Source organism: Poecile atricapillus, chromosome 6, assembly GCF_030490865.1.
Source record: "Poecile atricapillus isolate bPoeAtr1 chromosome 6, bPoeAtr1.hap1, whole genome shotgun sequence".
Taxonomy (NCBI): domain Eukaryota; kingdom Metazoa; phylum Chordata; class Aves; order Passeriformes; family Paridae; genus Poecile; species Poecile atricapillus.
The window spans coordinates 9,700,064-9,719,869 of NC_081254.1; the positions used below are offsets into that span (position 1 = coordinate 9,700,064).

General features: G+C 39.9%; 2 protein-coding genes across 5 annotated transcripts in view; one reads left to right on the forward strand and one right to left on the reverse strand.

The window, feature by feature from the left end:
- FAM13C (family with sequence similarity 13 member C) overlaps positions 1–908 on the forward strand; it is a 139,553-nt gene extending 138,645 nt beyond the window's left edge. The window contains exon 23 of the mRNA XM_058840884.1: positions 808–908. Within this exon, the coding sequence (XP_058696867.1) occupies positions 808–890 (83 nt within the window). The 3' untranslated portion in view covers positions 891–908. The remainder of the gene's footprint in view (positions 1–807) is intronic.
- The window catches only part of PHYHIPL (phytanoyl-CoA 2-hydroxylase interacting protein like), a 31,593-nt gene extending 12,210 nt beyond the window's left edge, over positions 1–19,383 (reverse strand). The window contains exon 1 of one of the 4 annotated variants that reach the window (XM_058840890.1): positions 19,088–19,383. In XM_058840890.1, coding sequence (XP_058696873.1) covers positions 19,088–19,193 — 106 coding nt within the window. In that variant the 5' untranslated portion in view covers positions 19,194–19,383. Of the gene's footprint in view, positions 1–10,787; positions 10,882–15,019; positions 15,125–18,290; positions 18,408–19,087 lie in introns of those variants that run through there. The other 3 variants (XM_058840894.1, XM_058840893.1, XM_058840891.1) reach the window with 3 other exon arrangements.
- Between the last annotated feature and the right edge of the window lie 423 nt (positions 19,384–19,806).

Genomic DNA, 19,806 nt, shown 5'->3' on the forward strand with positions numbered 1-19,806 from the left:
TTACTTGTAAAACATTAGGAACATTTCAGCCACTCAACATACTCTGCCAAAGAATTATTTCAGCACTTCGATGCAGGAATATTACTGTGGGCCTGATTGTTCAAAATTCTACTCATAGATACATGAAATTCAATCACAGAGTCTGCAAAATTCATAGATCTCCAGCTAGTATTGTGAATAATGTATTTTTACTGACTTCAAAAACTAATACAACTATTTTTCTATTTTTGTTCTATTTTATGCATTTACATCCAAAAGGTTATCTGTTCTTCAAACATTCTATTGCCTTTTTTTTTTTTTTTTTCCCTTTTTTAACTAATACCAAAATCAGTTAGTGCACGGTCTTGCTCAAAATGCCCCCCTATTTGTGCCATACACAATGACATTTTCAACAGCTGCACTGGCTGCAACAGACTTAGAAATACCAGTCATTACTGAAAGCTTTCTCTTATGAAAGACGTGGTAAGTGCTTTTCCCAACATGACATTTCAGAAAGCCAGCAAGGAGAAAATGGCACTGCTTTCTTTTGCAAGCAATTTGTATTTGAAAGATGACTGAAAGCTCTGCCAGGTACACTGAAAAGGCTTTGTATGATTGGCTCTTCCAAAAGCAAGGCTCTGTGTTTAAGCAGAAGATGCAGCATGGCTGCTGAGGTTTTCAGAGCTGGAGAGCTAGACAGACTGAGACCCCAGCAGACTGTATAACATCCTGAACAGACATGCAGCCAAGAAATCCAAGCTATAAATCCACAATACCTTAATGTGCAAATTATTTGCCTAAAAATGAGCTTCTGTATTCTATACCCAGGGTCTAAGTCGTATTACAAACAGCCAAGGTGGTTTAAGCCTCAGGACACGTGCAAAGCAGTAATGACCATTGACAAGAAGTAACAGAGAGAAGGAATCATTTTGGAGAACACCAATGGCAAAGAGCAAAAGCGCTTCTGAAGTAGGTATCATTTTCTCTGCATTTCTTGGTATTAATATTTGGCACACATCTTCAGATATCTTCACTCCTATATTTTTTAATTTCTTTGCTTTTGAAGTGAATAAACAGCTTTAAGTAAACATCAAGCAGAAAATCTCCAGGAAATTTTTAGGGTTAGTGTAGGGGCTAGGCCCGAAAGAGTCAATGAGCCTACATCTTCAGGAAAACTGGGGCTGGAAAAGGCCATCCTGGCAGGGCCCCAACATTGCTGCTCCTACATCTTTGTGATCTGGAAACCCATGGTGCTGGGGTTGGGGGTAGGGTAGTGGTTAGACAGAAAACTAGGTGACACAACACACATATTTAGGGGTAGTGTAAAGACAACAAAGAAAACTAAGCACACCTAAAATGCCAAGCTCCTGAAGAACCTCCATATCTAACACTGGCCTTTCTCCCAGGACTGAAAGTTTGCTACAAAAAAGAAAGCCCAGAAAGCCCAGCAGTGATTGTTCTGTTCACCCAAACCATGTCTGTCTGCACTCAAGCACCTCAAAGCAGCCTCCAGGTTGCTGCAATTTTTTTATAGTGGGTGAGACATCCAGAAGCCACTTAATGAATTGGGAAAGACAAAAGCATGGGGAAGCCCTGGCGATATCCCACAACCAGAAACTGAGAGGAAAGTCAGTGGGACTGTGGTGATGCCACTTCTGTGTCAATATCCCCCTACACTGATGTAATTCCACTCATCAGGGCTGCTGTCATACAGGAGAGGGTGCTCCAAGTGCTGGGTGTATTGTCTCTGGGAATACACACAAGACATTAACTCCTGCAGTTAGTTCTGTGAGGTGTCAGCTCCATGAAAACCTAGGAATGTGATGAGAGAAACGTGACTCAGGTTCATGAGCCAGAAATAAGCAAGGCAAGACTGTACTCACAAAGTACAAAATTAAAAGCTAATGCTAGATTCTTCATACATTCTGGGAAGATGTCTGAAAAGTAAAATATGTGTAGATGGAGATGAGAAGCAATTTCTGAGACCCTGAAAAGATCAGGTTTATATATATACAACTACCAACAGCACATATAATAAACACACTAAAAGCCAAACAGAATTTTATAATATGAATCACAATTTTTAAAAAAATCTCACCTTATTCAGATTTTAAAATGCATGCACTAAGGGAAATCAGAATATGGTTTTCTCAAGGTAACATTTTCAATACAACGAGAGATATCAGCTATGGTATTTTGAAGTAGGAATGTTTGATGAGAGGGGATCAGTGTCTTAAGAGCACACAGGTACCATGACATAAGAAATCCTGGTATTAGACATGGATGCTAACAACAGAGAACAACTCATTTACAAACAGGTACTCCCATAACATGAACAGAGAAACCCTTACACCTGCTGAAATACAAAAGTTTCTGCCTTTTCTTGTCTTGATAATTCAGCTGATAGGTTATATATCAGATCAATAAAGGTAAAATATTGTAATTACAGAAATCTGATATAGACTGACAATATTTAAGTGCTGTAATTGAGACTGAATTCTCCAATTTACTGAGAAGGTATTTAATTTCCTCAAAAATTCAGTAGAAGGGAGAAAACTTCATTCTCTATAACCATCAAAAATGACAGGAAAGTACCAGGAAATTACATATTAGCTGCTACTTTAAATTTTACTAAGCAAAAATACAGTCTCATATTTTTCCCCTGTGCTCTGGAATGAATGGCTCCCTGTCCAACTGCTGCCTATATAGAATTGTTTTACAGAGCCAGGACAATATGTCCCCACCAAGCAAATAATTAACCTGAATACCAACATTTCAATGTTCACAGCAATACCTTGTTCAAGAGAGCCAGTGAAATCACACAAAGGAAACACAAATGCAACAACACTCAAAAAATTATTAAATCGAGGCTGTTATTTGTTAGACTATCTAAGTGCACTTGTCTAGGATAGTTGTTTTATTTCAAAGCTCAGCTCTTTATCCGTAACCACAGAACTAACGTTTATGTTTCATTTGTGCCTCTTTTCATGGACAAAAATTGAGTGAAGAGTCTCAGATTTTTAAGTATCTCTCTCTCTCCTCTCCCCCAGAATCTTTGTAAGCTATCTCCCAACAGAGATTTTTTATACTTATATAAGCATATTTAGGAATATTTTCTAAGTAAGTATCCTTGTAAAACTAATTCCTAAATTAGATAAAGAGAGAATGCTTGACCCTAGAAATCCTGTTAGAGGGATAAGCCCCTCTAAACCTTCTCATTTCCTCCCCGTTGTCTGATACTACCGTTGTGCATTTTCTAGTAAGAAATGTGCATTATATCCAAAATTTTTAAAAAACTGTTTAAAAAATAAGTCATTACTTAACTATAACATGTATATGTGTATTTACTGAGTGGTTTTGAAACATTCATATGCATTCAGATTCTTTTATTATTTGGTTTTAACAGCTTAAATGGTTTCCCGCTAATCTAGGACATTGACTTCAGCAGGAATATTCCACATGCAAACCAAAGAGAACACAACTGGACTCTGTGATTACAAATGTGCCTTCAGTACAGGCATCTTCTTCAGCTGAGAATGCCCCCCAAAGACTGCCCACATAAACAAAGTGCTGAGCAATCTCCGGATTGCCTGGTTTCTGTGCTGAAAAATTTGTCTCAGCCCCTTACAAAGGACTTGATTCTTCCTCCTTCTCACACGGAGGATGAATGTACTCCACAAGTGGTGCCGTGATTCAGATCAGCAGCAGCCCAATCCCTCACTCCTGCCACTGCCAGCGAGAGATGTGCGGGCTCCCAGTTCCCAGTTGCCAGGTCCTGCTCTCACCAAGCCTGGTTTCTCAGTCACCAGGGGCCTGAAGCCTCATTCTGCAGGCTCTGCCACTTCTCCTGGCCGGAGGTGCAGCACAGCAGCCGGGGGACCCGCACGGCCTGCGAGCTGGGCCACGCGCCCCAGCACCGACTCGGCCCAGATGCTCTTTGCCCTTGAACAAAAGCAGATGGGACTTCAGGGGCTTGGTTTCCTCAAACGTGTGTGTTCCACCAACACCAGGGGCAATACACAGAGCACATGTGGCAAACCTGACTGCTAGCAGCGGCAAGCAGAGGTGTCGCGGTAGAGTTTGGAACGTGATTATGCTATCAGAACTGAAGGGCTTTGGTTTGCGGCATGTAACAATATGTTCAATAGGAAATTAAATGTATCTTTACAGAGAAGGTTACTATAATTTCATTTTGGTATAGATCCCAGATTTTCGACAGTGGATTTGTTGGGCCATATGTGTTCCTTATAAGTTAATAATAAAACCCAAATATTTCTTAAAAATGACAGCAGAAACAGTAACAAGAAAAGAACCAATAACATTCATCCATGTGATAAGACCATAGATATCTTGAATTACACCTGGAATAATTTTGATACAAAATATGCATCCAAATGGATCCAAAAGCCAAGGCTACTCTCCAAAAGATTTTATGCCTATGACTTGCAATGATGTTTATGTACAATTTTCATATGATGCACATGAAATATATATATGAATTTATATAGATATATAAATATATATGTGTGTGTGTATATATATATATGTATATATATATATGTATATAGATATGGATTTTCCAGACTACTGTGGCAACCACTAATACTTTTACTATGCTGAGAAAGGCAAAAATACTGACCATTTTTGTCATAAAAAAACCATCGTCTTTGGGCAGTGGGTCTCCTCAGGCTCACTTTGCATCCAGTGAAGAGAGGCAGTTTCCTAGACTGGATAATCTGAGTACCTACAGGTAGCTGTCACATTTAACTTTGCCCTGGAGGAATCTAATTCTCTTCAGAAACTAGAGAGGGAGGTCACAGAAGCTGAGCTAGCTGAAGTCACCCTTTATAGTTATTTCCTAAATTACATTTGTCAATTCAATTGATTCTCATGATGCAACAGCAATTTGCAAGATTTCTACCAGAGAAAAAAGAAAAAACATGGGGATAAAAAGTATGTTTTACACTGCAGCAAATTTCTGAACTCCTTAGAAAAGAAATCTACATGTCACTGACTCAAAAATAATCTTTGGTCTGATACTTTTAAAGGGATAAACTTTTCAAGAATAATTTATCTGAATTTCTGTGTCAAATACATCATTTATCCCCACAATATTTTTTTTCTGAAAGCACTGATAGGATCAAATATCTCAGGACCAGTTAAGCTTGAATGTAGATAAATTTACAACTTGGTAACTGCAATTATAGATAAATTATTTAATAACTCATTTAATTAATTTTAAATAAATTGTGCATTTAAGTGTATCATTAAACTAATTCCTTAAAATAATTGTTTCCTCTCTTGCTATTACCATACAGAAAATTCAGATATATCACTGTACATTGTCCTCTGTTGTTATCAGCCAAATGGTCTAAACCAGTGCCAATTCTTCCTTTGTTTTTTGACATATCTTTACTTGAAACAAAATTTTAAGTAACAATTAGTAACATATTCACAAATACCTAAACGATTTGGAAAAGTCTCATTGAAATCAATGAGATTTTCTAAATCTAAGCAGAGTTACTCAAGAACTTTTGAAAACAAGACTGCAACTATGTACCCAAATTTCACAAACCCAAAGCGTAACACAAATCCTGACTGCAAATCAGATCAATGGCCAAATTGGAAAGGCTGACCTTAATCTTTCACTGAGATTTAATTCTTATTTGATATCCTGACATCTTGGAAGTATTTAATATTTATACCTTACTCATTCAAAACTAAACCACATTTTCAGAATGTCAATAGCAGCCAATCTCCTAGACTGAGTACTGAAATGGAAACAGATGCAAGTCACTGTTGATCTAATTACCTTTTCTGAGTTCCTCTTAATCCTTATAGATATTTTTTGAAGAATATTTGTAAGAAAACTGCATGTCTCTATGCCTTTAGAGTAAGTTTAAAGTACTCGGTGTCCCTCATGGTTGGGCCATCGCTACTGAATTTTTCCTCTTTTCTTTTTGCAATTTTATTACAAGTAAGTTGAGTGTTAACACAGTAATATGCTAAGATGAATACACACAGCTTCACATAAAATTTAGTTTTCAATGCATTAAAAATAAATGGGGAAAGTATGAAAAAGGATGACTTTAATTTTCAGATGAAAATATGCAACTGAAAGGTTGTAAACAACCACGTAGGTCCATATTTTTCACTAAGCACCAGGAAAACTGTAAGACTGAGAACCTACTTAGGCTAGAAGATTAGACTTCCATCCATGCTATCATGTCTACCCTCCCCGGTATCTAAGATATGAAGATCTGTTGAGATCCATTGACCCTCCTATGGTCTAAGGAATGACCAAATCCCTGGGCAGAGAGCTGAGAATCTCCTTTTATGACCCATGAATACCAAAACCAAACAAACTGAATTGGCCAGATAAGCTAAGACTGAGTGTAAATGTCACCACCATCATCAGCATCTTGTTCCTCATCCTGTCCACTGAGTGACTTCTGTAAGCAAAACCATTTACATCCGGTTCCCTCCAAAGTTCTCAGACTGTTTTTACTAAACATGGCTTCAGGCTTTACTGTACCTTGCCATGCAAAGCTAAACAAGCTTCTCTGCAACCTTCTGTGAAATGAGAGTTGCAGTGTGGCAGAAACTGCACCAGCTGCACTACAGCTCCTACTGGCAAACCACTGGTTTTCATGGCTCAGCCATCAGAGCCAGGCAAGGGCAATTCTCTCTTCTTGAAATCAAAAAGGACATTATCTCAGGCCACAAACACTAAGCCACCACAGTATTTACTCCTAATTAAACACTCCCATTTTGTTCAGCACAGCAAGCCTGCGATACATGGGTGGTAAGTGGCTCTTCTCAGCATGTGTTGGCTGCAAGATACATTTGAAAAACAAATTTTAATTAAAATGTGCATTTCTCAGTTGCTGAAAGGGAAAGAAGGTAACAAGGGATGTAAAAGCCTCTAAACCACCATCTTGCTTAATTTAAATGCCATTTAAAATTAAAATGAACTTTACAGCCCTTACATACACTAGAATTTGAGTATAATGCATACCTTCAGTTATACAGAATTTCAGACTTGGAATGCAAGTATGTCAGAAACTACTATAAAATCTCTCCCAGATCAACCTATCACATGCACTTCATTAATTTAGCAGAAGTCTGTGTTATCAGGTCTCTATTATTATCTATCTAGTGTGAAAATCTGACCATATTTCAGACTGCACTCAGACCCATTTTGTGGTGTATTTTTGTAAGGATGTTATCTCAGTGCTGTTCTGCTGAAAACTGTGAGTAAAATTTTTCAGCAGACTCCCACCCTGTTGATTCCTAAAGGAGCAGATTTTGGAGCAATGAAGGATACAAAGCTTTTAATGGCATGAGGATTGTCTCTTCTGGTGAATAAAATGTACAGCTGTGTCCGAGACTGTGGAACTGCCTATGTCTCCAGGACTAACAACAAAGGAAAACAGATCTCATAGATGAAGGCACTGACTGTATGACCCCAGACAAGTTGCTTGGGGCCAGATTCCGATCCAAGTTACACTGCTCTGGGTCACTGGCCTAATTGCTCCAGTGCTCTTCATCTAACAGTATAATTGAGGCAAAGCATTGCCTTTAGTTTTCCACTGCTTTTAATATTGTGTATTACAGAAGTGAGTGGCCTTCCATGATTTGTGCTTCCACATGTCACTAAACAAAGGAGAGAGACAAACACTTCCATTTTAGTTTATTACTGTGAACCTCATTCATACCAGTGTACCTCATTCTTTGGCTGGCAACAACTTGTGCCATTTATTGCAGCTGTGTCTTCATCTAAACCAAAAATGTGTTCTCTACTTCAAGTTAAGTCATGTGAGTTCAAATCTAGCAAGATGAGGCAGCTTTGCATTCACATGAGCTTTAATGTGACCTGCCAGCTTGCCTGAAACTGCAAGTGCCTTGATCACACAAGGATTTTTTCATTTAAAATCCATTTCCTTTCAACAAAGGGAAGCCCAGATAGAAAGGCAAAACTCACCACTTGAAGGGCAGCAGAGACAACTCAAGGCTGGGGAACACAGTTTTACTAAGCATTTTCCTTGAGAAAGTAGGGCGCCCAGCATGAGGGGGCTTTTGTAACTCTCTGGATACCCTGGCAGTCTGCAGCATGAATGAGCATTTCTTTACTTCGGCACACTGGCAATTGCTGTGTGCTTTTCGCACACATCTCTTGTAAGGAACGGGATTTGGCTCTGGTTTACACCAGTTTGTGCTTTTTAGCTGTGATTTGAAATGTATTACATATTCACAACAGTTCAGGAAATTCTACTTTGTAACTTGCACTGTTTTATTTTACATTTAAATTGCATGTATGTTTCAGAGTTGTATGCCTGTTTCAGACTTTCTCTCAGGCCCTGACAAATAAAGGATATAGCGGTTTTGAGAGTCCTTTTTTTTTGGCAGGAGTTGTTCTGTTTTGTTTCATTTTTAGCTGCTTTCCTAGGGAAAAAAAAAAAAAATATTGTCAAGGCCTACATCTAGATGTAGGTCTGCCACTGGTTGACTGCTCCTAACTTTTGAACCTCTGACAAGAGCAGAGAGCTCACAGATAATTTAGGTGCTGTCAGTTTCTTTAAGGCAGGGAAGTGTGCAGAAATGAGAGGATCCTGCTAAACACTCCTTATCAAGAGGAAGGCTACAATGAGGTCAAGCTTTTTAGTGTTACTAGAACATAAAGATGACACAGTTATGAATATTGTAGACAAAAGAAATCTTTCAACAGTCTTCACAACGTTGGAATTCACCCTCACTCAGATATGGTATAGCATACTGACCGTGCATATTTATTAAAAGTCTCAGCTGTAGCTCATCAGATTCCTGCCTGATGGCATTTGTGACAGAACTCTCCTGTAGGTTATGTAATGAAAATTGTCTAATGAAGAGGAAAAAACTCAAAGTGAAGTTTTGATGTAATTAAGTTAAAAGAAACCTACAAAAATTCTAAAAATATCAGATTCAAATCCATGGTCCTCAATAATTCTCAAATTGCTTTTTTAAAAAAAAGCACTGCTCAGTGTGCTTGCTGATACTTGCAATAGTTCCCATTACAAATTTTTCTGCAATAATTATTATGCAGGCTATCAACAGCCATTGGACAGCAACAATGGCACCAATCATGATCATGACAAGACAAAAAATGATTAACTATAGAGGAATAGCTGCATAACCTTCTACAAAATCACAATGCCAAACAAGGGCCCTTGGATATGGTACTTAAAAAGAATTCATATTTAGATTAGTTTTTCACCTTTTGGATTTACAGCATTTAAAAGCATCTCAAGGAATGCTTTCCAGTTCCCATTCCCTAATATATGAGCTAATCTAATAGAATACTGAGATAGACTGGATTTAGTTCCCCTCTTTGGCTTCCATCTCCAGCACTGCACACTTGCACTAGGGCTGGCAGCCCCACCAGGCAGCCTAGGAGCCTCCCTGATGGTCTGCTCAAGGAAGCAACACAGAAGACAGCTAAGAATTACAGAATATACGAAAATAGAAAAAAGGAGAACCACTATACATGGAGATCATGGTTCTGTCTTCCCTGCACTTGTCCAGAGTACAAATAGATACATTCCTACCACACAAGTCATGCTGGGCCACCTGGCTACCTGATGTGTCACAAAACCTGACATTAAACTCTCATGCTCTAAAGAGTGGTCTAATCAGATCCCCGGATATCAAGTATGATTTAAGAACTCCATGGTACCTAAACAGTGACAAAGAGAAGTGACATATTCTTTGTGTCAGGGTCCCAAAGCATGGCACAGAGCTGTTCACATACAGAGGAAATAAAGAATTGTACCCAGAGTTTCAGGTGCCTCTATCTACAGGGGAAAGAAAGCAACCTCTACACATGGGCAGAGGTGAGACAATCACAATAAATGGCAAGCCACAATGACAATCACAATAAATAAAGAGTCTTACGACCCAAACCTGTCCTTTCAGTAAGGTGGTAGCTATGTCATCAGAGCACAGGTAACACTGCCTAAAATTCCAGTATGTTCCACACAAGAGGGCCATAACTTCCCTGTGATCTACTGGAATCTGTGAGCAGTCTGAGGGGATTTTCAGTTCCTGTGATTAGAGATATGTCTTGGAATTATACTGGAAGTGTAAAGGCTAGAAGTTCATCAGAAGCATTAGTGCTCTGAAAGTCACATGCTTATTACTCAACATTTATATTGTTACCCACATAAAGTTCATAATGAAAGTGTAAATGCATAGTATTTACCTTATGTCATCACATGGAAGATGGACCTTAGTAGCACTAAAAAATATGATCTGCTGCATGCCCTGCTTTTAATTTTATCCCTTCCTTTATATAAACTCACATATAATTTCCCTTTACATAAGTTGCATTAAAAAGAACAACACAGCATGAGTCACTCCATGGATACTTGTACACTAGGACTTACAGCTGGCCAAGACTGAAAGAGCCTTTTAACATCTTTTTATCCTGCTTATTTTGAAGTCAAATGTTTTCAACTATGAGTACACATAGAAGTGAATTGTAATAAAATGCTCAGAATACTCTTTTAAAAGCGTTATTTCTGGCCAAAAGTTAAATGCAGATTATAAATGCAGGTTAAATTTATAAACAAATATATAAATCTATCTTCTAAAAAAAGACAGATTAAATCCAGACAAACTGCAATTTATAGAGAAAAATTCCAAACATGATGTCTATTTGTATGAAATAGGAAAGAACACACACACCAAAACCTAGGAAAATACAGCACAGTAAGTAAGATCTTACTCATGCCACATTATGAATGCAAATTGTTTTTTACACAAAGTCTTACTGAAGCCAATGGAATAGCTCAGGAAAGAAATTTTTGGGATGCTTCTGGTCATTGCAAACTGAAGAATTGTCCCAAAAAGAGTGCTTGGATATACAAAGCACATTAATTGCCATTAATACGGCAATTCCTTCAACTGTGCTTCTCCTAGAGCTGCCAGCTGGGAATTACTTTCTCCAAAATCGAAGAAACAAACTCCAGACTCCACTCCATACTCGGAAATAAGACTGCAACTCATATAATACTTCCTGTTACTCTGCAGGAATGAAAGAGCAACACCAAACTAGTTTTAAGGCTTCCCATTCTTGGCAGCAGCTACACATGTCAAGACTCAGACAAACTCTTGTTAGGTTATGAAAACTGTACAGCTAATCATTGCTTTTGGAAACGTCCAGGCAAAACACCTTGTTCATTCAAGCAGAAATAAAACAAGAACACTCTGAGAACAATAAAACAAAACTGACTAATGATTCAACTACAAACACCACTGTGAAAACTGATTCAGTTACAAACGCTACAATGAATTCTAAGCAAATCTTCTGTGCTGAAGGAAAAAATTTCAAGGTCAAATAAAGAATGATCCACTGTGGAACAAATCCTAGTGAGGAAATCACACAAAGTAATCCTGTAGCAGAGTTTTCTTTAATTTCAACTACCTAAACACTGTCTTCATACTTTTCTATAGCAGCGACATATTTTACACATATATCCTGTACTAGCAGTGTTAGTACTATTTCTCCAGATGTGTTTACAAATTTTTGAAGAAAATGATCTGCAAGAAAAATGCTTAAAAATTCTGTCAAAAGAGAACAGAAGATATAGCTTAAACCTGTGGGCTGTGTTCAGCCAGATTTAGGTATAGCCTTCAGGTCACAAAAAGCATGAAAGGTCATGCATGCTGGCAGAACAGAAGATGTACTTATTGTCCTGAGTAGTCTAAGAAGAACTCAGACTGGGAGGACTTTTAAAGATTACCTCCTCAGTCAGTCAGGGTGCAAGATACTGCCACTTCTTCAGCAGCACACAGGGGACTGAGAACTATGTTATTCAGAAAATGCAGGGTGTTCAAACCTGCTATTTAGAAGCCATGAACAATAAAAGATGGAGGAAATTACAAGGAATGGGTAAAGAAGGAAATCTTTCTAGATTCTAGAGGAAAAAATGGAAAACTAATCAGCCAGAGAAGTCCTAGAATGAAAAAACCAAGGTCAGGAAGACAGGCTTCAGCAAGGCTTTGAAGACAACAGAACACAACAATGCCTGACTGGCACCCATTCAAAATCAATGATGGAATACTAGAGAAATCAAAATAAGAATATGATAGTCTCTCCTCAACACACCTTACATGACAGAAGGGATATTCTGCCTGTTCTAGAAGCTATAGCTCTGGGACCAGGAACCTCACCGGAAAGCTTTTGGAAAGACTGAATTGGCCTTCTGGGTGTACTCTGACCTAGATCATATGGGCAGAATGGCAGGGTAAATCATGAATTTGGAAACATGAGCTCAGAACACTTCTTAAAAGAGGTGGTAGAGCCACCAGATTAGTAGGCTGAGAATAATCTAATTTAAGATTAAACTAGAAAAATCTGGTTTAGGATGAAAGAGACAAATTAGATAGTAATGGTAACTCTTGCTCAATAAAAACAGTTTAGTCTTTGAGATTTGCAGAAGAAAAAAGAAATTTTAAGTGAGGGGTGGACTTGGCTTCTTCTTCTAGGGGTCTGCTTCTTAGATGCTGGAGGGGTTAGAATTTCTCTTCCCTAAATGATTTTTCCTACTAATCTGCAGGGCTGAACCAGGGCTGGCTGAGGTGAGACTGACATATGGAAAAACAACTAAGGAGCTCACGTGTCCACTGGGCTACCACAAAGCCTGTGGCTGGTTCCAGGCTTTCTGTCTTTGTGAATGACCTAAAGAGAGATCACATTTTGGTACTGCAGACAACACTAACCAGAAGGAGCTGCAAGGACAAGGTAGCTTAGAAGCATAGGCAGGAAGTGCTACAATGGATTCTGTTACAGAATAAATAAAATAATGCATCTGGGAATCTAATCTGAAACAAACACAAAGAAGAAGGAACATACACAGGAGACAATGATGATTAAAATGCTTTAAGTATCAAATTGACCAGAAATTAACTACAAAAGCTCTATTATATGTTTGAGTTTCAACCCAGCAATATCAGCACTGGGAAAGAACAGTGACTCCGTAGGTGAATCACATAATTACACATCAAGCATTTCAGTAGCTTTATAAGGATCTCGTAGAGTTACAGTAAAGAATAATTGAATGAAAAGGGGCAGAAAATGGAATGGCAGGCAAAATATAAATAGCTAATAATATATATCTTGGTCATTGCCAGACAAAACAGCTCATAAACAATTACACAGATTTGGGCATCATAAAACTCTAAAAGAGGATGAGAAGGAAGAAAGAAGGAAAATAACCCTAAAAATTAATGAATTTAAAAGAAGAATTTGGATGACTACATTTCTTGACACCAGGATGTTGAATAGTCAGTTTCCAGCAAAGCCTGGCTACTTAGCGACATCATTACTTATGATATAAAACAAGACAGAATTAAATACTTGCTGAAGTGGAAGACATAGGCAAATCATTAATTTTCTTCTCTTCAACAACTCTAAAGATCATTCATGAAGACTTGTTGCTCAGCTTCATTTAGTATTTTTCTGTTCTAACAATGAAGTATATGTGAAATCTTAGTCTCTGGCAAGAATGTAAAGCTAAAACAGTAATATATTTCTTTGCAGAAAGACAGTTTTTGAAGTGATGCACTAGATTTTAACTCCTATCTGAAGCAGCATTATTGTTTGTCACAAAAAACAAAAAATCACAATGTTCAAGTTCAGCCAGGTTAGACATAATTTTATGGAAGAAATATATTTCTTGATTGGACATTCCAACACTCAAACCCTAGAAAAGTGATATGGTTTGCATTTTGAAGAGAGTGAATTTAAATCTCCAAATTTGCAGCCAGGGAAGAGGAACAAACCATCAATATGCATAACTCTGAATTTTGTGTCCTATCAAAATATCACAAATACAAGCACTTCTCCGTTATGCTGGCTACAGAAAATGTGAACTGTGCTTAGAAGTGTCATTGTTTTTTGGTTTTTTTAAAAAAAACCACATAACTATTCAACAACAAAGATCCAGGACACTAAGAATTACTGTGAAATTTGGATCTTTCAGATGTCCCTTATGTGGGAGTCTACCTAGATATTCAATTTTTTCCCATCTCTCAGACCTACATGATGACATTTCTGAATAGCAGTGATACTGCTCCATAATGCCAAAAAGGGGATTTGAAGATTGCATCCAGAGACTGGATGATGCCACTTTATCCCTTCTGTTTGAAAGGTGAATGTGTACACAATATGGCAATGAAAAGCCTAATTAATGAACTCCAGAAAAATATTTCCAAACCCTCCAATAAATCCAGCATGATAATAAACTCCTGAAAAGCATGAGACATGATCAAATAGCATGAAAAGTCAAAGATGCAAGCTGTTTACATAAACCAGAAATGACATCTTATATGATGTAATGTTTTTATACAAGCCTGGTAGACTAAACATTTGTGACAGTGCCAAGTATTTGGAAGGTGATGAAATTGATTGAAACTGGCCAAGACACCAGTTCCAGCTCTGATCCTGATGCCTAAATACCATCTTCATATATATGAAGGCAGAAAAAAAGTTCAAAAGCACGTTAGTGAGATTGCATAGCTCAAGCCATCAATGGTTAGAAAATACCAGAATGAAGCATACTTGAACAACCTTAAATTGGAGACTTTGTTTAGATTATGATATAGCCTTTAACTGCATGATTACGTACTAATTTTTCCACATAAATTCTGATTCATTCAGCACACATAATGAATAGTGCGTACATAATGAACTATTTTTCTTTTAACAGCTATTTGCTTTTGTTCAGCACGTAGTCCCAGGACTTATTTGCCACACATTATTCATATTCTTCTCTGAAGACAGAATTACGAATTTCATCATGGGTTTTTCCATGCACCTCATGGGTTTTCCAGGCTACTACAGCATCTGTCTGATTAACAAACATTCATTAGTTTATTTTGAAAACATTGCTGTGAGGGGAGGCAGCAATATGCTTCCATCTTACACATGGAAAACTGAGGCACAGGAAAGTTACTTTATATGGTTGATGTTCTCTTCAAAGCCTTTTTTTTAAAGTCTTACCTTCACAGAAGTCAGCAGCAGCCATTGAGTACTCTGAGTACTCCACGGTACCCTTCTCTGCTGGCAAATGAACAAGGAGAATTTGACATCCTGGGATTGTGTGTGGCTTTAGAAGATGTCATGCACTGATACACACTGACCCTTCTGTGGCAGTCACACCAAAGCACAGCCTCTTCTGCCCTGTTCCTTAAACTTTTTTCTGTCCCACTTACTTCTTCTTCCCCAACACAATTCAAAAGTCCTGTTCTTCATTCCTAAGGCTGTCCTTTCAGTCACAGTCTCTTCTCAGCAAGTCCTAGTTCCACTCATTTACTCCTGAGCTCTGTGGTTCAAACTGCCCAATAACCCATCCTCTTGTATTTCCTCATTCTTCAAATTAATCTAAATCTGGGTGAACATGGCTTCACTTTGTTTCCCCCCAGCTTTAATTCCCTGGGCATGCTGACTGAACTTACACTGCCTTCCTTGCTCCTTTATCTTCTTTTCCCATTCTCATTCAGGGCTATTTTGTCCAATTCCCATTTAACCTAATCCCCATCTTGCAAGCCTTTCCTGTTCTTCTGCCTTTGACCAGCCACTGCCTCTAGTCTGTTAGTACCTCTGGGGCCAGTTTTCTTGCCTGGCTCCCTCATCTGTGTGCCCCAAGTTCCAGCATCCTCTTTGAAGGTTTGTTTCTCTGATCTTCTCCTTTTTGCATTTGGACAGGTGTTGTTTTGATGGGTGTCTACTGCTTTCCCTCAGCCTATGCTAACCAAGGGCAGGGGGAGTGGATGACAGTGTCACTGCTATCAGCCTGGTGGGACCCACAGCCACAGAGGAGCTTCAGGAAATTCAGTTGCTGACATCCAAGACTGTTCTTCCAAGCCTGTGAAAAGCTTGGCTTTTTTCCAGGCCTTATGGTTTTCTGACATCAGCTATATTTCCATAGCATTGGTGTGGTCATGACACAAAAGACATCCATTCATCTACTCAAAGTTTTAATCCCCAGGTAAGTTTAATACAAATTTTATAAAAAGGTCGCCAGAATGTTCAGCACTGATTAAAAAACCACTCCTGGCCTTATAGAAATATGACTACAATGTTCAAATATGGCAAAGAAAAATAAAAAATGCTACACTTTTTCCGATACACAGAGTTCAAAAGAATTCTGAGGAACTACATGAGACTGTGCATCAAACTGAGCTGTGCTATTAGACCCATGTAAAAGAATAAGAGCAAATAATGCTAGCTGCCCTTGAAGATAACAGCTCATAAATGGCTTTATAATGTTGCATTCACTTTCAACCAATTCTTATCAGAAGTTTTTATCTAAAAAAATTCCAAAGTGCATACATTTATTATCTCTTATTTAACATTTTTAAGTTTTTTAATTGCTTTGATTAAGAGAGATGACAATTCCTGCAAAAACAATACTGAAAGAAACACCCAAAAAAATCCAAAATAGATGAACTGTCATGATATTACAAATTGCTTACTCCAGTTTCTAGATTTGTGGCTCCTGTATGTGCCTTCACAGAAGGTATAACCCAGTTTGCTGACTACAAAACATCTCAATATTAATCCTCTCATCTTAGAAAACAAGGAAAATATTTTGCTATCTACATAAATTTTCCATTACTTTTTACTGCAGCAGAGCTTGCAATTCCAACTAAGTGTACTGCAGGATTTGTCATATCATAATGTTATGATTTCACTGGCTTTCTTTACAGTTACTGAAGCTTAAAGACCAAGGACATTTTCAGAATACAAAAATCTAGCATATTTATAATTTACTATGTGTAATACATTGCTATTTATTACAAGACTTTGTTGAACTTCAGTAATGCCAATCATCTTAAGAACATCACCCTCTTCAACAAAGATATCCTAAAATAAATTGCTAGTATTTATAATACAAATGTACCCATGTACACACTCAGGGATCTAAATGTGTGGTGTGTACACTTATCTCAAAGATTAATGCCTTAGCCTTTGCTTCCTTGTTTTGTGTTTCCATTAAAACAAGCTTTTTGATGCATAACTGCCACCTGTAGGAAATACCAGAATATGCTCAAGAGCAGCCCTGTGCCAACTGAGGCTCTGGGTTGTCTCTCTGCCATCCCCAATATAGGCACCTTCTTTGGAAATTCAGCCACATATTGAGGAAGCAATGGCCCTGGAGGATGGCAGCTTGCTTGATGAAGGTTAGTTTGTAAAGCCACATCTACAGGAAAGTTGTTGTTTTCTAGTGAAGTCTAATCAAAAAGGAACTGAAATGAAAAATACTACATTTTTCCATTTGCTTGTCTGTATGGCATTAATCCATAGGAATCAAGCAGTCCTCCACTATTGTATATTGATCCAAATAGAATTTGTCATGATTAATATGGACTACTTCACTACAATTACTTAAGGTACACGGATATGAAGGATTGCATAATTAATGTATTTTTAATTTTATCTACTATTATTTAAAAGAAATATATGTGAAAAAGTGTTTTAACAAAAAAAAAAAATATATATATATAAACATAGTTCAGTTTCCTGTGACTGTGAGTAAGGCATGAATGGATGGAAGTGCATATATTTTAGTTCCAACATTAAAAGAAAAAAATCAAAGAATTTCTGATGTATCTATAAAAATAATACCGATAAAAAACTGATACTGATAAAAAACAGTAACTGAGACTTTTCAATGCCTTTTTTTTTTTTTTTAATATTACAAGAAAAATAAAGAGCTTACAAAAATTCAGCTTTTTTTAAATGTTAGAGTCTGCCTCTAAAAAAGGGAAGTATTTAATCACAATTTGTAAAAAATAACACAGAAAACTGGCCCGACTCCTTCTACAGACATCAGATTAAACAGTTATGCTCCAAAAATACACTCACCACAAGGAAATAGTTTCATTAATTCAGCCGTACCAATCACTTATACAGTATCCCCATTCCTTGGTACATTTACTAGGTAACATGAATTCCTTATCCAAAGCACATTTTGCATTCAAAAATGAGAAATTATTTTTAATAATTCGATGTGAAATGACAAGATAGAAATTATCTGGTACAGGAGAACAAATAATATGCCACTCTACGAAAAAATATTAGTTCATTGTTTGACAGCCAGTGAGTCTGTACTTTTGTCAGTCACAGTTGTGTACAAACGACATGTCTCTCTTCTCCCCTAGTCAGCCTTCAGCGTCGCTTCGAGCACGTACGCTTGTTTTGGCTGTCCCTCGTCACCACCTGACATTTATGTGCTTGCTTCAACACAGACAACCTTTAACACTCGCACCTGCTACCGTGAAGCCAAACTTCACGTTGCTGCCGGGGAGGAGGCTGGTGGCCGGGCGGCCAGCCGCTGTCCCCAGGGCACTGCGGTGTGGCGGCGGTGCGGGCGGCAGGCGCGGCGCGGCGCGGCGGGAGCGCGGCGGGAGCGGGGCTCGGCTCACCCCAGCCGGCCGGCTCGGTGCTGTCCGCGGTGCTGAACCGCCTCCCTCTCGGCGTCCCCCCGCGCCCCACCTTGCGAGCCCCAAGCTCCGGCCGCTCGCCGCCCCATGGCTCTCACGAGGGACCGGCAACAAGTCTGGCCGCTTGCCCACGCCAGCCGGCACCGCCAGCCCGTCTCTCTGAAGCACGGGAATTGCCCCGTAATACAAAGGACTTTGGAGACCGCGGACGACAAAACCTCACCGAGGCCAATACCCCATCCCTAGCTCTGGACTCTCTGCAGCTCGGGCTCTGGCTCTCGTTGCTGCCTCTCCCAGAACAAGCCTCAGCGTCCATTCCTGGCAGGGGCAGGGTTATGCATCAGGCTTGCCCGGGGTAACCGCACCGCAACGCCAGGCACGGCTTAGGGAGCGGCGGTTTTCCCTCCCTTCCCTCCAGCAAGGTGCAACCTTTTTTCTTCTTCTTTTGTTCTCAATGGCAGGAGGGTGGCGGCAGCGGCGGGAGGGGTGGGGAACACTTGCACCTACAAATTCGTGGGGGATAACAAAGGACCATACGACGCGCGGATTAATTTGCATTAGCATCCATGAGGGCAGCAGCATCTTACGTCTGAGGGATTAGCCGCGCCGAACCCGGGCTTACCGTCCCTATCGCAGAGCTGAATCGCCTCCAGGCTGAGGTTCTTGATCACCTCCTCACAAGGGCTCGTGGGGCTGCTCATGGTGTGCGCCAGGCGCGGAGCCTCCATCGCGCCCCTCGCCGCTGCCTGCTGTGGCTTGGCCGGGGGCTGGGGCTGGGGCTGGCCGGCTCCGGTGCAGAGCCGCGCGGCAGCGCTTCCCGGCGCCGCCCGGCTCGGCTGCGAGCGCTCGGCGGAGGAGGCGGGCGAGGAGCGGATTTGTCACCGCAGCGAGCCGGGGAGGGGGCAGCAGCGAGGCGGGCGCCCGGCGCGCCCCGGGATCCGCGTTTAAAGGGGCCGCGGCCGCCGCCTCGGAACCGTCCCTTCCCCCTCCGCTCCTTATGTAACCGCGGCCGCGCCTCCGCGGGGAGCTCCTGGGGAGTCCAACCCCTCTGGGTCAGGCCCTGAGAATGGCCGGTCCGGGTTCCAGCCGGCCTACCTCGAGCACAGCTGCCCACCGCCGCGGCGTGGTTTGTTTCGAGGTTACTCCATAACCCGACAGAGTCGCCCAAGGCAAAACCACCCCCAAGCCACCGTTAGCGACTTCCCCTCCCCTAAGCGCACAGGCCACCATGACCGCTCTGTGCAATCACACCCAGCTGCAAGGGCTCTGCCGTCCACTCTGATCCTTCGATTATGCAAGAATTTGCAGAAAGAAATATTAGCCGGTTTAGATTGATAACCT